Genomic DNA, 17,943 nt, shown 5'->3' with positions numbered 1-17,943 from the left:
TTTCTCCCACAGTGGTAACTAACCCCCTCCCACCCTCAAAAAACATCTTTCAAAATATTTTTTGCCAGCCTCCGATGTCATACTCAGGTCCATCACAGCAGTATGCAGGTCCCTGGTACAGTTTTAGTGGGTGCAGTGCACTTCAGGCAGGTGGACCCAGGCCCATCCCCCTCCATACCTGTTATGTTTCTGGAGGAAACAGCGAGCCCTCCAAAACCCACCAGAAACCCACTGTACCCACATCTAGGTGCCCCCTTCACCCATAAGGGCTATGATAGTGGTGTACAGTTGGGGGTAGTGCGTTTTAGGGGGGGTTGGGGGGCTCAGCACATTGTTTCTACTCCCTCCAGGGTATCCACTGTATTGGCTATTTTCGTGTCAATCGCAAAAAGGCACACCTTTCCTTCCAACCCTTCAGCAATATCTCCCACAAATATATTAAACAGAATAGGCCCCAGCACTGACCCCTGAGGAACTCCACTGCTCAACGTCCTTTCCTCTGAGTGGATTCCATTTACCACCACCCTCTGCCACCTGTCGGTCAACCAGTTTCTTATCCAGTTCACCACTTTCGGTCCTAAGTTCAACCCTTTCAGCTTATTCATGAGTCTTCTGTGGGGGACCGTATCAAAGGCTTTGTTGAAGTCCAAGTAGATTACATCTAGCATACGTCCCTCATCCAGTTCTTTGGTCACCCAGTCAAAAAAGTCAATAAGATTCGTTTAGCAGGATTTTCCTTTAGTAAAGCCATATTGCCTCTGGTCCTGTAACCCGTCGGTTTCTAGAAAGTTAACTATCCTTTCTTTCAGCAGCGACTCCATTATTATTCCTACCACCGACGTGAGACTTACCAGTCTGTAGTTTCCCACTTCTTCCCTGTCTCCACTTTTGTGAAGAGGGACCACATCCACTCGTCTCGAATCTCGCGGAACCTCTCCCGTCTCTAAAGATCTATTAAATAAATCTTTAAGAGGTCCCACCAGGACCTCTCTGGGCTCCTTCAGTATCTTGAGATGTATCCCATCCGGTCCCATAGCTTTGTTCACCTTCAGATTCTCTAGCTGTTTATAAACTCTTTCTTCTGTAAACGGCGCAGTATCCACTTGATTCCCAGACGTTCCCTCGGCAGCCAACCACGGTCCTTCTCCAGGATTTTCCTCCGTGAACACCGAAGAGAAATAATTGTTTAGCACGTTCGCTTTATCTTCATCACTCTCCACATAGCCATTCTCATTATCTTTCAGTCTCGCAATTCCATTCCTATCACTTCTCCTTTCTCCAATATATCTGAAAAAAGTCTTGTCACCTCTCTTTACATCTTTAGCCATTTTTACTTCTGCTCACACTTTCGCTAGCCGTATTTCCCTCTTCACTTCTTTCAGTTTAATCTGATAATCTTTTCCGTGATCCTCTCGTTGCGTTCTTTTGTATTTCTTGAACAACGCCTCTTTTGCTCTTATTTTTTCAGCTACTTGTTTGGAGAACCATATAGGCTTCCTGCTTCTCTTGTTTTTGTTTATTTTCCTCACAAAAAGATCAGTTGCCATATTTATAGCAGCCTTTAGCTTGGACCACTTCTCCTACGCTTTCCCACGCCAACAGCTCCTTCTTCAGGTATTCCCCCATTTTATCAAAATCAGTACATCTGAAATCCAGTACTTTGAGTTTTGTGCGTCCACACTCCGCATTCGCCCTTATATCAAACCATACAGTGTGATGATCACTATTACATAGGTGGGCACCCACCCGGATATCAGAAACACTACCTCCATTAGTGAGCACTAGATCCAGCATCGACCCTTCCCTCGTGGGTTCCGTCACCATTTGTCTGAGCAAGGCACTTTGACAGGCATCCACAATCTCCCTACTTCTTTCCGATTCCGCAGACGGGACTTTCCAATCCATGTCAGACAAATTGAAATCTCCTAACAGTAGCACCTCCCCTTTCATACCAATCTTTTGAATATCTATCAGATCCTTGTCTAACTTCTCCGTTTGCGCAGGAGGTCTGTAGATAACTCCTGTGTGGATACATAAGGAATGGCAACTGCTATGTTGGGTTTGTGAATCTACCACTATAGCTTAAGGCAGTGACAAGGGGTGAGCGCAATGTCTCCATGAGAAGGTTGAGAGCATTGATCCCATTGGAATTTGAGAGCATTGATCCCATTGGAATTTGAGAGCATTGATTCCATTGGAATTTGAAATGTTACTGAGAATGTTGCACTATCTATTACAGCCATGCACCGCAGCATTTGTAAGTATGCTCTGGTTTGACCCTAGGCACTGATTGCTTGGTACAATGTTGTAGGCTTTAGACTGTATAGTGTTCAAGATTGCACCTATAAAGGAAATGATGGATACAGAGCATCCTTTTGAAACTTAATAGAAAAATTCAGAGATTGAAGCAAGTGCTTCTTGAAGGAAAGTTAAGGTCTGTAACACTAACTGAGCCACTAGAAACCAGTCATTCAGATACAGAAATACAAAATGTCCCAGTTTAATAAAGCGTGCAACTTCCACTTCAAAGAACTTTAAAAGTACCCCAGCCTGCCAGAAGGATGTTATACTGGAAATGGATGGACTGAAGGATAAATATGAAGTAATTTTGTAAGAAAGACAGATTGGAATATATATATGTATCCTTCTATTTTCACTTGTTGAGCAAAGGATGAATATAGAGGATAGTTATCATTTTGAACTTTTCCTTGAGGTTGAAAATGATTGAAGTCTCTTTGATGAATTGTAAGGCATAAGTTTCCTGTTTTCTTTGGAATAAGAAAGTACCTTTAGTACTTATCTTGATTCCTCTGTTATGGAGGGAAATGTGCTATGACCATGGCCTGGAGTAGAAGATAGACTTCCTCCTGAAAGAAGACTGGGATGCCATGGGAGGTTGAATCCATTATGAAGGTTGATCCAGGGGGTGGATAATGAATCTTGTGAAGCTGGTAGGAAGAATTGAACCCTATCTCCAACAAGTAGGGTAGTAGTCTACAGAGAGTAGAGGTTTGGAGGGTAATTCTCTAGTCATCATCTAAAGTACTGGGATGATGCATGTGAAGCGTGAATTCTGTATCAGCAATTGTATTGCACAAAAAAAGGGAGGTAAAAACCCTCAAGATACCGTGAGATGTGAAACAAAAAAAAAGTGGGGAAAAAACAAATGAGGATACCACAAACACTTTATTGCATAAAAAACGACCCGACACGGCCGTGTTTCGGCCCTAAGGCCTGCCTCAGGGGTCTTGAGCAACCTCGGATGATCTAGTGTATGAACATACACTGTTGAAATTTTACTTAAACGAAAACTTCTTTGGTCTCCTCTCTTCTAAGACAGGGGCGTAGCTACGGGTGGGCCTGGGTGGGCCCAGGCCCACCCAATTTCAGCCCAGGCCCGCCCACTCAAGCGCACGCACAATGCAGCAGCAGCCTCCTAGCATACGGCAGACAGACTGACAGAGACGGCACCCACCCGCTCGCGCTCTGGCTCAGCTGATTCCTGAATCCTTCCAGCCTGATTTCGGCTCAGGCCCGCCCCACCACGCCACCCAAGCAAGCGCACATACTCTGACTGACTGCAGCAGCGGAGGCTGGAGCTGAGCAGCCTAGCGTAAGCGCTACCCCACGTCGCGGGCACCCGCTTGGCTCAGGGCAGGGAGGGCCGGCTCAGCTGATGATCTCTCTGGCGCGTCATGTTCTCTTCTTCCCATCCATCCTACGTGGATGTGGATGTGCGCAGCGGCGGGCGTGCTCATCATCAGCCTCACTCTCGCTCCGTCCGTCGTCGGCTCGCTCGGCCTTGTGGCATCTGAGGGCAGCATAGCTGCAGTGCTGTGCTCCACATGCACAAAGGGGGTTGACAGTGCATCCCTCTTTTAAAGAGCTCAGGATTCTTGGACCCCAGAGCTGAAAACAAGGTTGGAAAAATTCCTGTCTGTGATGTTGAAAGCAAGCAGTACCCCTCGGCTCTTCACATTTTATAAGGACAGTAGACAGAACAGCAAAGGTACCGCATTGCAAATGCTTTGTAATGTTACTCTTCCAAGAGACACTTTGATGCATGCATGGCTGAATGAGAGGGTGCTCTTTCCCTAATAAGGTTAATGCAGTTGGTGTGCCGGGCCCTCTCCTTGGGTAGAGTTGCCAAAGAAAAACCTGACATCTGCCCTGCCCATGCTCCTCCCTTGTCCCACTCTCATGCCATGCCCCAGTTCAGTATTTTGCCTTCATATTTTTTTATTTCTAGTTCCTTGTGTCGTGTCTGTTGTGTCATGTGTTTTTCATGTGTGATCAAGGTGCAGTATTCTGCTAGCATGTAGTATTTGCAGCCCTTTTTGTTTTGCTTTTTTTTTCACGAGTTAGTATATTGGTGTTTTAGAGCCTAGTGTAATTACAGTTCTGCCTTTTCAAGCATAAGGTTGTAGCTCATCCTGTCCTTGGAATTAGTGCTGGTATGGTTTAGTAAGGATATGAGTGTGTTTTTGCACAAGTTTGTGCACAGCATTTTGCAGTGGAGAGATTGTGGGATAATGTAATTATATTTAAAAATATCAATGTTTCCATTAAGTATATATGTGGTTATACTGATGCAGGGCAGCTGTTGGGCATCAAGTGAATTCTAAGGCATTATTTTGTAGGATCCCAAGAGACACTATATAGACAGTGCGTGCCCACCCATATTAGCTCTGGGCCCACCCAAAATCTCAGGTCTGGCTACGCCACTGTTCTAAGATATTATTTATTCAGTTACCGACTGATTTGGAACGTCGATGCCAAAAACAGGCCTCCTGTCTTCTAAAATCATGTATTCAGTTACCAACTTTAGAAGCATGCATTTACTTTAGCCCAATGGCTGGTGTAAATGCTCATACTTAAATTAAGTGTAGGCAGCTAGGTGTGTACATGCTAATATTCTATAAGATGTGTGCATAAGTGCTAGGTATGCCCCTGTCCCACCCATGCCCCTCCCAGGTCCACAACCCCTTGTAGTTGCACTCTATGGATTTTGCATGTGCAATTTTATAGAATCCCAACTAAAGGTAGTTAGTACATAAATGGTGATTAGTGCCAATTATTGCTTATTAATGCCAGTTAGAAGCTAATTATTAATTACGTGCACAACTGACATTATTCTTTAACTTGTGCATGCAACTTTGCATGCTGAGCATAAAATTCGGTGTGCAATTATATAGAATTGGGGGGGGGGGGGTATACAAGCTAAGAGAAGGCTAATATAATGAATAAGAGTCACTTGTATAAGTCTTGGCTTTAGGGCAACCAGACTGAGCTTGCTGAGTTGTTTCTGGTAATAAAGCTTTTGTGATAGTAATGGTTACATCAAAATCAATTGAAAGAAGTGATTCTAACATAGATGGCCATAACAGAGGGCTGAACTACTGAAACATGCTGAAGAGTAGAACAATGGTATTTAATCACATCAGTTGTCGCTTTCACTTTTTCTCCAAGGAGTAAATCTTAATAAGAAGAAACATCTTTAGACAATCTGGAAGCTTGCATCCATGCTATTCACTTTCTGAATGATGACATGCATACTCTGAGCTATGTATGCATAGCTCCTTTAGACTTTTTTTTCCTCCTTAATGATCTAAACAATGAGTCCTTTCCCTGAGGGGTGTTAGAACATTTCTGCATTCTTTTAGGTTCTCTTGGCTGTTTTTTTTTTAAACTACTACTGATGAACTGGATGATGCTGAAGGCAGTAGGGAAAGGGAAATGGGACTTGATATACCGCCTTTCTGAAGTTTTTGCAACTAGGAGTCTACACTGCATGTTTCATGTTTTGGAAACAGGCTGAACAGTAAGTGAGTGCTGCCACCTATGGAACTGTTGGTCCTTGAGCATACCATGTCATGTTGGAGCCCACTATCTATTACAGAAGGTCAAGTTGCCAAATCTTGGTTCTGACTTCTTCAGCCATCTTGGGAAATGAAATGCGCCCATGATGAGATTCATCCATCTATGGTAGAGAAGAAGGATCAGATGGCATTCCTGTAGACCCTACCTAGCCATTGCTGCAAATGAGATGAAAGCCAGAGAGGATGGTGGAAGTGAATGCACAAACTTACGTTTTGAGTCCAATATAGCAAAGAACAAGATGAAGACATCTAAATGAGTTACTCTTTGTGCGGGAGTAAGGGCTGAGGAGTGAGACTGCTCTTAGGCCATGGTGATGATTATTTCTACCAACACTGAGGTTAAAGTATAAGCATTTACTCAAGGTATCACACAGAACTGATGGGTTGGCAGTGTTGGGAGATATCACAGAAAATATACTGGCCATTATATAATCAATGCACAGAGCCCAGGGAAGTAGATGGTACAACAGGAGCAAAGGAAAGATAGAATAGACTGTGAACTTCCAAGGAAACAGAGAAAGGAGAGAACTTCATAAAATGTGTCTTTACATCTGGATCTTTTGTGCTCCACAATACTACCATCTTAGACAAAAAGTCTCAAAGGTGGTTCTGGTGACTACGAAGATTTTTTACCTTGTTATTTCTTCAAGGCTAGTGTGACTGGTAATCCCTACAGTTGAGACAGAATGGGCGTAGGTCTATAGATTGGAAGATTTCTTAACAGTTGAAAAGCTGATATTCCAACAATGAAAAACATGGAGGGGCATAATCGAATGGGGCGCCCAAGTTTTCCTGAGGACGTCCTTGCAGGACGTTCCGGCGAAGGGGCGGGGAAACCCATATTATCGAAACAAGATGGGTGGCCATCTTTCATTTTTATAACATGGTTGGGGACGCCCAAATCTCAACAATCAGGTCGACCTTACAGTTGGTCATCCTTAGAGATGTCCATCCCTGGTTTTCAGCAATAATGGAAACCGAGGATGCCCATCTCAGAAACAACCAAATCCAAGCCCTTTGGTCATGGGAGGAGCCAGCATTCGTAGTGCATTGGTCCCTCTGACATGCCAGGACACCAACTGGGCACCCTAGGGGTCACTGCAGTGGACTTCATAAATTGCTCCCAGGTGCATAGCTCCCTTACCTTGGGTGCTGAGCCCCCCAAAACCCACTATCCACAACTGTACAACACTACCATAGCCCTAAGGGGTGAAGGGGGGCACCGACATGTGGGTACAATGGGTTTGTGGTGGGTTTTGAAGGGCTCACATTTACCACCACAAGTGTAACAGGTAGGGGGGGATGGGCTTAGGTCCGCCTGCCTGAACTGCACTGCACCCACTAAAACTGCTCCAGGGACCTGCATACTGCTGTCAGGGAGCTGGGTATGACATTTGAGGCTGGCAAAAAAAAATGTTAAACTTTTTTTTAGGGTGGGAGGGGGTTAGTGACCACTGGGGGAGTAAAGGGAGGTCATCCCCAATTCCCTCCTTTGGTCATTTGGTCAGTTCGGGCACCTTTTTGAGGCTTGGTCGCAAGAAAAAATGGACCAAGTAAAGTCGGCCAAGTGCTCGTCAGGGACGCCCTTCTTTTTCCATTATTGGCTGAGGACACCCATGTGTTAAGCACGCCCCAGTCCCGCCTTCGCTATGCTTCTGACATGCCCCCGTGAACTTTGATCGTCCCCGTGACGGAAAGCAGTTGAGGGCGCCCAAAATTGGCTTTCGATTATGCCAATTTGAGCGACCCTGGGAGAAGGATGCCCATCTCCCAATTTGTGTCGAAAGATGGGCACCCTTCTCTTTTGAAAAGAAGTCTGTTAGTCACCATAACACTAGAGAACATTGACGGTAACCTGAAAAGTTAAACATGGTTAATAAAAGAAGAGATTTCAGTGAGAGAGCTCTATGATATATCTATTTGCCAACAGTTCAAAACAAAACTGAGGAGCTGAGGAGTCCACTATGCATGGGAAGGGTTGCGTGTGCAAAGGACCTTATACAAATTCTGAGCTCTAGAAGGTCAGTTCCATCCCAGTGGCATCAAGTGACATCACCCTGCTTGTATGCATGACTCAATCTGGCTTGTTGAAGGAAAATAACTATTTTGCCAAATGTCTGTTTTTATAGTGACTCTTTATAGGGGCTGGGGATAGGGAAGAGATTTCTAGTATTCCTCCTTCAGTGGTAAAAAATAAATGATTTTGGGTGAATGGAACCCTTTCCGCTTTTGAATTATATATGTATACTAAGTAAGTGTTCTGTTCATTGGGGTATTTTTTTAATTAAAGAATTTATCTTTGCATATATTTTAAATTCAAGTGTAATGGGAAACAATTGCTAGCAAGGAAATACAGCAATCATTTATAGGCTGTTCTTTGCAGAGTTCCAGCTGGGTTGATGTGTTTGGTTGGAAGTTGAATAAAAACAGTATAATAAGTCACAGTTTAAAAACAACTTTACCTTATATTATGAGAGTAATCTGTGTATGCAGAAGCACTTTTTAACAGCCTTGTCAAATCTCTGCAATTGCTTTCTAATAGCTTTCTAGTGTACTAGTTCTGTTAGTGCCATTAAACATAAGGAACTTTATTTAAAAAGGCTTTATTCTCATTCTCTACCCCCAGTCATAAATGCAGGCAAATGCAGCTTGCTTGTTGACATGTCTTTTCATGTAGAATGTAATTAACCTTAAGGAGAAATATCTAGTTTTAATAATATTCTTAAATAAACCCTTAAATAAAATATAGTGAAGGTGCTCAGAATCTTAAAATTATTTCAACCATTGGCTGAATCTCCAAGATATCAATAATTGCGCCAGTGCAGTGGCTAAATCCATATTTTAAAATAATTCCATAACTGTTCCAAAAAACCCAACAAGATTACTCTTGTACTTTTTAGTTCCTGAAACCAAGTGAAGTTCTTCAAAATCTGATCAAAAGCCACTAGGTTGAAACAAAATACTTTTCTAAAGTGCTACCAGTGATACAATGTTACAAATCAGGTGCTACAGCAATCTGTTGATCTTTTGCTGATCTCTACATAGTCCTATGTTTTGCTGCATGTGCCTTCAGGAGATCAGACTGCCAAGAAATATGAATAACTGCCATTGATCACAACTAATTCTGAGCTTTTCGTCCTTTCTTTAACATTTCTTTATTATTATTACTAGCCGTTAAGCCCGTACCAATGGACTAGTTTTTTGTTTTCCTATGGCCTTCTCCCCCCCTCCCCCGCCCACCAACCCTGCTCTCTCCCCTCCGATGCCATCCCCCCAGCGTCTTGTTTCCCTCAGATCTGCCCCTCCTTCCTTCCCTGCTCCCTCCTCCTCTGATTTCCACGCCCATGTCCAAGCCCTCCTCCCTATTGGGCTGTACTGCTGGTGGAGGCGGGGCTTGGATTTCTACACTCTCAGCGTTCCGACTCTACTGCGCATTTGCAGGTGAGTCGGTCACTTGCCGTTTATATGTTTGATAACTACCCTTCTGATCATTCTCAGTTAGAGGCTTTCCTTATGAATAAGTAATATGTGACTACGACTTTACGTGACTTATGGGAAGTTGGGTTAGGGAGGAATGTTTAATGTCATACTATATAACCCTTTAAATATTGTATTTTCTCTTATTCTGCACATTTAGGTTAGTATCCCGTAATGTGGTATTTAGGGGTCCTTTTACTAAGGTGTTTTGAAAAATGACTTGCGGTAGTGTAGGCGCTGATTTTGGGCATGCGCTGATCCATTTTTCAGCTCGTCTGTAAAAAAGGCCTTTTATTTATTTTTGCCAAGAATGGATATGTGGCAAAATCAAAATTGCTGCGCATCCATTTTGGGTCTGCGGCTTTACCACCAGCTATTGACCTAATGGTAAAGTCTCACGTGGTTAACAGGGCACTAATGACCTATGCGCATCAAATGCCACTTGGCACGCGTCCAATACGTGCGTCTGAAAATAAAAATTATTTTTTTGCCACATGTATCGGACATGCACCAAAAATGAAATTACTGCAAGAACCATGCGGTAGCTGGGCGGTAACTCCATTTTGGCGTATGTTGGGCTCACATAGATGCTTACACAGCTTAGTAAAAGGGCCCCTTAATTTTTATTTTTTTTCCTTCCATTTGTCATGAGTCTTTTTTTTCTTGACTGCAATTTGCAAAATTTTAATACAAATAAAATTAAAATAAATAACTACTCTTCTCACATCCAGAGCTCGGCTCAAGCAGGACGAGGCTTCACATGGAATTGCTCCCCTCTTTGGCAAAAACTGCCAGCGCATGCACTCTGTTTTTTGCCAAAGAGGGAAGTAATTCCCTATGTGAAGTCTCATCCTGTTTGAGCTGAGTTATGGATGTGAGAAGGGTAGTTATTTATTTTAATTTTATTTGTATTAAATTTTTGCAGAACTAGTACACTAGAATGCCAGTACATGTACCCTGTTCTCACATTGGTATTATTGTATTCCAGGTATAAATAAATTTCTGTTCCTTACTGAGCAAGAGTTATGAGATCCCCCCCCCCCCCCCCCCCCCACACACACACACACATACACACACTTGGGGCATGAGCTTGTAACAAAACTACAAATCTTTTTTAGTATGCCATGCTGTCTGTCAATGATCCACCTGTGGGGCTTGTGTATCATTATTTTTAATATGACCCAGGTGTTCAACTATTCAAAGTTTAATTGTTCATTTACTTTACCCTATGTACCAAAAGGTACAAGGGTATTGGATACCATATACCACCTGGCTAGTTTCACAATCCGTATGGCTCCTTAGATTAATTACATTGGTGAATTTTGGGAGGAACTTTTACTGGAGATCCCCATGGAGGGGCATAATCGAACAGAAACGCCTATCTCCATGGGCGTTTATCTCCGAGAACGGGTCCGTGAAGGGGCGGACCCAAGCGTATTTTCGAAAAAATTAGACGTCCATGTTTTATTCGCCAAGTTGTGAGCTGGGCGTTTTTGCTTTTCAGCGATAATGGACAATGAAATCGCCCAGCTCAAAAACGAATAAATCCAAGGCATTTGTTCGTGGGAGGGGCCAGGAGTCGTAGTGCACTGGTCCCCCTAACATGCCAGGACACCAACCAGGCACCCTAGGGGGCACTTTTACAAAAACAGAACAAAAGGTAAAAGAGCTCCCAGGTGCATAGCACCCTTCCCTTGTGTGTAGAGCCCCCCAAATCCCCCTCAAAACCCACTGCCCACAAGTCTACACCATTACTATAGCCCTAAGGAGTGAAGGGGGGCACCTACATGTGGGTACAGTGGGTTCGGGGGGGGGTTGGACAACTAAGCATTAAGCAGCACAATTGTAACAGGTAGGGGGGGGGATGGGCCTGGGTCCACCTGCCTGAAGTCCACTGCACCCCCTAACAACTGCTCCAGGGACCTGCATACTGCTGCCAGGGAGGTGGGTATGACATTTGAGGGTCAAAATAAAAAGTTGTGAAACATCATTTTTTGTGGTGGGAGGGGGTTTATGACCACTGGGGGAGTCAGGGGAGGTCATCCCCGATTCCCTCCAGTGGTCATCTGGTCATTTAGGGCACTTTTTGGGGCCTTATTCGTGAAAAAACAGGGTCCAGGAAAAGTGCCCTAAATTCTAGCTAAAAACGCATACTTTTGTCCCATTATCTGTGAAATGCGCCCATCTCTGTTCGGCAGATAACCACGCCCCAGTTCCGCCTTCGCCACACCTCTGACACGCCCCCATCAACTTTGCCCGCATCCGCGACGGAGTGCAGTTGAAAACGTCCAAAATCGGCTTTCGATTATACCGCTTTATTCGTTTTTGTGAGATAAACGCCCATCTCCCGATTTAGGTCGGAACTTGGGCGTTTTTCTCGTTCGATTATAAGCAGGATAGTACAGTGCACTGCCCCCACTATACACAAATCTCTCTCTCATGAATATTCATTGTGGATATTCTGAAAACCTGACAGGCTGGGGTGCCTCCAGGACTAGTTTTGGAAAACACTGCCGTTGAGGGGCATAATCGAACGGGGCGCCTAAGTTTTCATGATGGCGTCCTCGATGGACAGCCCTGCGAAGGGACAGGGAAACCCGTATTATCGAAACAAGATGGGCATCCATCTTTTGTTTCAATAATACGGTCGGGGACACCCAAATCTCAACATTTAGGTCGCCCTTACAGATGGTCAACCTAAATGTTGAGATGGTCGACCTTAGAGATGGTCGTCCCCAGTTTTCTGCCATAATGGAAACCGAGGACGCCCATCTCAAAAACGACCAAATTCAAGCCCTTTGGTCATGGGAGGAGCCAGAATTTGTAGTGCACTGGTCCCCCTGACATGCCAGGACACCAACCGGGCACCCTAGGGGGCACTGCAGTGGACTTCACAAATTGCTCCCAGGTGTATAGTTCCTTTATTTGGGTGCTGAGCCCCCAAAACCCACTCCCCACAACTGTACACCACTACCGTAGCCCTAAGGGGTGAAGGGGGACACCTACATGTGGGTACAGTGGGTTTCGGGTGGGTTTTGGAGGGCTCACATTTACCACCACAAATGTAACAGGTAGGGGGGTATGGGCCTGGGTCTGCCTGGCTGAAGTGCACTGCACCCACTAAAACTGCTCCAGGGACCTGTGTACTGCTGTCAGGGAGCTGGGTATGACATTTGAGGCTGGCAAAAAAAATTTAAGTTTTTTTTAAGGTGGGAGGGGGTTGGTGACTACTGGGGGAGTAAGGGGAGGTCATCCCCAATTCCCTCCGGTGGTCATCTGGTCAGTTCGGGCACCTTTTTGAGGCTTGGTCACAAGAAAAAATGGACCAAGTAAAGTCATCCAAGTGCTCGTCAGGGACGCCCTTCTTTTTTCCATTATCAGCCAAGTACGCTCATCTCTTAATCACGCCCCAGCCCCGCCTTCGCTACGGTGCCAACATGCCCCCATGAACTTTGGTCGTCGCTGCGACGGGAAGCAGTTGAGGATGCCCAAAATCGGCTTTCGATTATGCCGATTTGGGTGACCCTGAGAGAAGGATGCCCATCTCCCGATTTGTGTCAGAAGATGGGCGCCCTTCTCTTTCAAAAATAAGCCTGATAGTGATTCAGTTATCGTTAGTGTTTTTCATGTAGAGTGGCATGAAAAGATATGTCTTCAATCAAGTTGTACATGCCTGCATTTGTGACTAGGGGCCCTGTTTAATCAGATATTTTCTATCGGCAGAGAATGAGAAAAAGCCTTTCTGTTCCATATCTTTGTTTAGGGATATTGGTTTCTCCATGCATTGCCAGTGTTGCTTTACAGATATAAATTCTACTGTTGGTTCCTTCAATTTTCTTATTGCTCTGCAAATGTATAACTCCCTCCTCAACATCCTTTTATTTTAACTTAGGGGCTCATTTTTCAAAGAGAAAAACTTCTAAAACGTAAGCATCATGTGGACATTTTTCTTACCAAAAAGTCCAAATCCTTATTTTCAAAATCCATTTTGCAGATGTTTATCTATTCAGTTTATCTGCAATGCATCTAAATCTCAAGGGTGCATGTTGGGGGCATGTTAAGAGAGGGATTTGGAACAAAACAAAAACAGTCCACAAAAGCAGAAAACACATCTTCTAATAGTTAAAACGGCTTTTATTCTTGCCACTTTAAAACACAACCCAACGTGGCCACGTTTTGCCTCTCTAGAGGTGGCGTCAGGGATTATCAACTGTGTGGAGAACTATAAAAAACAGATATTTATTAAAAATTAATAATAACTGAACCATAAAATAAAATACTGTCCCAAAATTAACATACACACTAAAGACAGGATTATCAGTTTCCTATACAGACATACTAATAATTGATATAATTCAAAAATGTTAATACTTACATAATTAATATTAATAATATTAAAAAGCACAAACTTTCAACACTTATAAATTCAAAGGCACAAGATAAATACAATGCACAAAGAATATGTTAATTAAATCATAAACATCTGAACATTAAAATCAACATGATATCTAAATAAAACCCAGTCAGTTTTGAAAGTTCCTAAATAAGCAGAGTAAGTTAAAATAATGACACTGAGATTACCTAAGTTCACCTTTTCCCAAATTTAAAAGTAATTTCCAAGGCGGTAAAATACTCGCCGGTGAAATTTTCTTTCTCTATGGAAGTCCTCTCACAGCACCTCTTCTGTAATAAATATCTGTGAAATTGGAATATACAATAAGACAAATTGACAAACTGAACAGCAGAAAATCACCTGTGAGGGATGATATACGCCCTGGAGTAATGAAAGAACTTAAAAATGGTAAATCTCCCAATAAACTGTTAACATCATTAAAACTGGTTGTGGTACCAGAAGATTGGAAGGTGGCCAACGTAACATTTCTTCTTCTTCTTCTTGCTTGAAGTGTAATGTAAACATTGACAATAAAAATAAAGATTACAAAAACAAAAAAAAATTCCAGGGATGACTTGGAAAACTACAGACCTATGAACCTAATGTCAGGACCAGGCAAAATTACTGAACTTATGGATTTAGCCAATAAGCGTCTTTCCTCAACAATCTGCTATATTTTATTGAAGGCTGAAATAAGTGTGAGTCAGTTGATATAGATTATCTAGATTTACAAAAAGCTTTTAACCAAGTCCCTCATGAGAGACACCTGAGGATAAAAATCAAATTCCTGTTGTGGATTGGGAACTGGTTAATAGAAAACACAGAGCAAGGTTAAATGACATTCCAATGGGGCTCATTTTCAAAGTTAGCCTCCCAAAGTTCCATAGAAACCTATGGAACTTAGCCTCCCAAAGTGCTTTGAAAATATGCACACTTGTCTTTCAATGAAGGATAGTACATATGGAAAACACAGAGATCTATATTGGGACCGGTGATTTTTATCATTTTTATACAGTGAATGATCTGGAAAAGTAAACAACAAGTGAGGTGATCAGATCTGTAGATGACACAAAATTATTCTAAGTTGTTAAATCACATGCAGATTGTGAGAAATTGCAGGAAGGCCTGGGGAGTCTGGAAGATTGGGGATCCGAATGGCAGATGAAATCTAATGTGGACAAGTACAAAGTGATGTTCATAGGAAAGAATAACCCAAATTATTGCTACATGATGCTAAGTCTAGCATGCCTCATTTAAAGGGATATGCCATTTAGTAAGCAGTTCCCTGGGGGTCTTACACATAATTATAAATTTAGCAATGCACTACACAATTAAACTCTCTACAGAAAAAAGGGCATTTGACTTTTGTGATGTTGAAGATTATTACCCAATAGCAGCTTTAAAAATAGTATATGCAAATAATTTTATCAAAGAAGGAAACTTGACAAACTGGAAATCAGCTCAACTGTCGAATATTCATTTTTGGTGGAATACAGTTCTGCAACATCAGAAATATGAGTTTGCCATGGCAGAGAAGTTTCGAGCGACAGTCTTCAAAAAAAAAAAGTTTGGTCTTCTTTAGAAAACTACCTCCAATCTACTCAGACCTAACCTTAGCTTACCGCAAAGGACTTATATAATGGACACGTGGAGGGGCATAATCGAATGGCGGCGGCCATCTATATGGCCGGCTCCGCAAAGAGCGGTCCCGAACCGTATTATCGAAAAAGATGACCGGCCATCTTTCGTTTCAATAATATGGTTGGGGCCAGCCAAATGTCAGAGATGGCCAGGTTTGAGATGGCCGGCATCGGTTTTCGCCGATAATGGAAACCGATGCTGGCCATCTCAAACCCGGCCAAATCCAAGGCATTTGGTCGTGAGAGGGGCCAGCATTTATAGTGCACTGGTCCCCCTGACATGCCAAGACACCAACCGGGCACCCTAGGGGGCACTGAAATGGACTTCAAAAATTGCTCCCAGGTGCATACCTCCCTTACCTTGTGTGCTGAGCCCCCCAAATCCCCCCAAACCCCACTCCCCACAACTGTACACCACTACCATAGCCCTTAGGGGTGAAGGGGGACACCTACATGGGGGTACGGTGGGTTTGGGGGGGTTGGAGGGCTCACATTTACCACCACAAGTGTAACAGGTAGGGGGGATGGGCCTGGGTCCACCTGCCTGAAGTGCACTGCACCCACTAAAACTGCTCCAGGGACCTGCATACTGCTGTGATGGAGCTGGGTATGACATTTGAGGCTGGCATAGTGGGTGGCAAAAAAATGTTTTTTAATTTGGGGGGGGGGGGGGGAAGGGGTTGGCGACCACTGGGGGAGTAAGGGGAGATCATCCCCGATTCCCTCCAGAGGTCATCTGCTCAGTTGGGGCACTTTTTTGAGGCTTGGTCCTAAAAATAAATGGACCAAGCGAAGCTGGTGAAGTGCTCGTCAGAGCCGGCTTTCTTTTTTCCATTATCGGTCGCAGCCGGCCATCTCGTAACCACGCCCCCGTCCCACCTTCCATACCCTGCCAAAATGTGCCCTTGAAGTTTGGCCGGCCCTGCGACGGAAAGCAGTTGAAGCCGGCGAAAATTGGCTTTTAATTATACCGATTTGGCCGGCTTCAGGAGATGGCCGGCCATCTCCCGATTTGTGTCAGAAGATGGCCGGCCTTCTCGTTCGAAAATAAGCAGGCTAGTCAACTGTTTACAGTTGATTTTTTTTCCTTCTCTTTGCTTTGTTCTTTTCTTTTCAATTTTTTTTGTTCCCTACCCCTGCCCTTTATTGTTCCTTGTATCTATGATATCCAAAAAACTAATAAAATATTTTTGGGGAAAAAACTAACTACTGTCTTTAAAAAATCATTTGAAAAGTAATGTGTGTTGGGAAGTTTTCCTAGGACTTATTACATTTCACTTAGGCATTTCAAGGTGTAACTTTAGGAGTAGCCATTTGCACCAACTGAAACGTGGTGCAAATGTACATCCCTACATTAGGTGCATATCACTGTTATTTTATAATAATGCGTGTAATTTTTAGGCAAGGATCCCGCACTTAAATTTATGCGTGTAAATTATTAGTGCCAATAATCTCTTGTTAAAAAGCCAATTATTGGTGCTAATTAGCTTTTTATTCAATTATATTGCACATGGAAATTGGACATGTGCCCAAATGTACACACACAATTTTTGGCAACTTTTATAGCTTTCTAATATTGGGGTTTGCATATGCACATGTAAATGCTGGAATGTACATGTGTAAATGTGAGTAGGGCTTCTAAAATAAGGGCCTAAGTCTAACACCTAGATCATATGAACATCTCTTTCTGATTTCTTATTAAAATATTTGGTCAGCTCATTGTTTTAGTTTATTCATTGAAAGAAAGAAGCACAATTAGCATATCTGCATAATGTGTAGCAAAGTTACATTATGGCATAGCATATCTGTTAATATGTTTGATATTTTGCAAAGATTACTTGAATGAAAAGCATGTTTTGTTTTGTTTTTCATGTATAAAGGTTATGTTGACATTGGACTGATTCCAAAAGAAGCAAGGGATATTAGGATAATGGAGGTAAAAGAAGCAGGGAACTTTCTTTCAATAAGAAGCGAAGATCCTGAGAAATATTACTTAAATGGTGGATTTATTATTCAGTGGAATGGAGATTACAGATTTGCTGGAACAACATTTCAGTATGAAAGAAATGGAGATTTAGAAAACCTTGCTGCACGTGGCCCAACCAATGAATCACTGTGGCTACAGGTAAGTGCAACATTAGGAAAACACTTCCCATTCACATTTACGGTGAAACATACTAGCAAAGGGCCAATATTAGAATTAAGAAACCTAAATGTGAGCTCTATTTTCAGCCAAACGTAGGAGTCTAAGGGGTCCTTTTACTAAGGTGCACTGAAAAATGGCCTGCGTTGGTGTAGACGCATGTATTGAACGCATGCAGGTCCATAAGTACATAAGTATTGCCATACTGGGACAGACCAAAGGTCCATTAAGCCCAGCATCCTGTTTCCAACAGTGGCCAATCCAGGTCACAAATACCTGGCAAGATCCCAAAAAAGTACAAAACATTATATACTGCTTATCCCAGAAATAGTGTATTTTCCCAAAGTCCATTTAATAATGGTCTGTGGACTTTTTCTTTAGGTAGCCGTCCATTTTTCAGCGTACCTGCAA

At 43.0% G+C, this 17,943-nt stretch overlaps 1 protein-coding gene across 1 annotated transcript in view; it reads left to right on the top strand.

Moving 5' to 3' along the window:
• Positions 1–17,943, top strand: part of ADAMTS12 (ADAM metallopeptidase with thrombospondin type 1 motif 12) — a 744,436-nt gene that overhangs the window by 462,989 nt on the left and 263,504 nt on the right. The window contains exon 15 of the mRNA XM_030193011.1: positions 17,270–17,514. Coding sequence (XP_030048871.1) covers positions 17,270–17,514 — 245 coding nt within the window. The remainder of the gene's footprint in view (positions 1–17,269; positions 17,515–17,943) is intronic.

The sequence above is a fragment of the Microcaecilia unicolor genome, chromosome 2 (genome assembly GCF_901765095.1).
Source record: "Microcaecilia unicolor chromosome 2, aMicUni1.1, whole genome shotgun sequence".
Classification (NCBI taxonomy): domain Eukaryota; kingdom Metazoa; phylum Chordata; class Amphibia; order Gymnophiona; family Siphonopidae; genus Microcaecilia; species Microcaecilia unicolor.
This window is presented reverse-complemented; position numbering and strand designations above follow the sequence as displayed.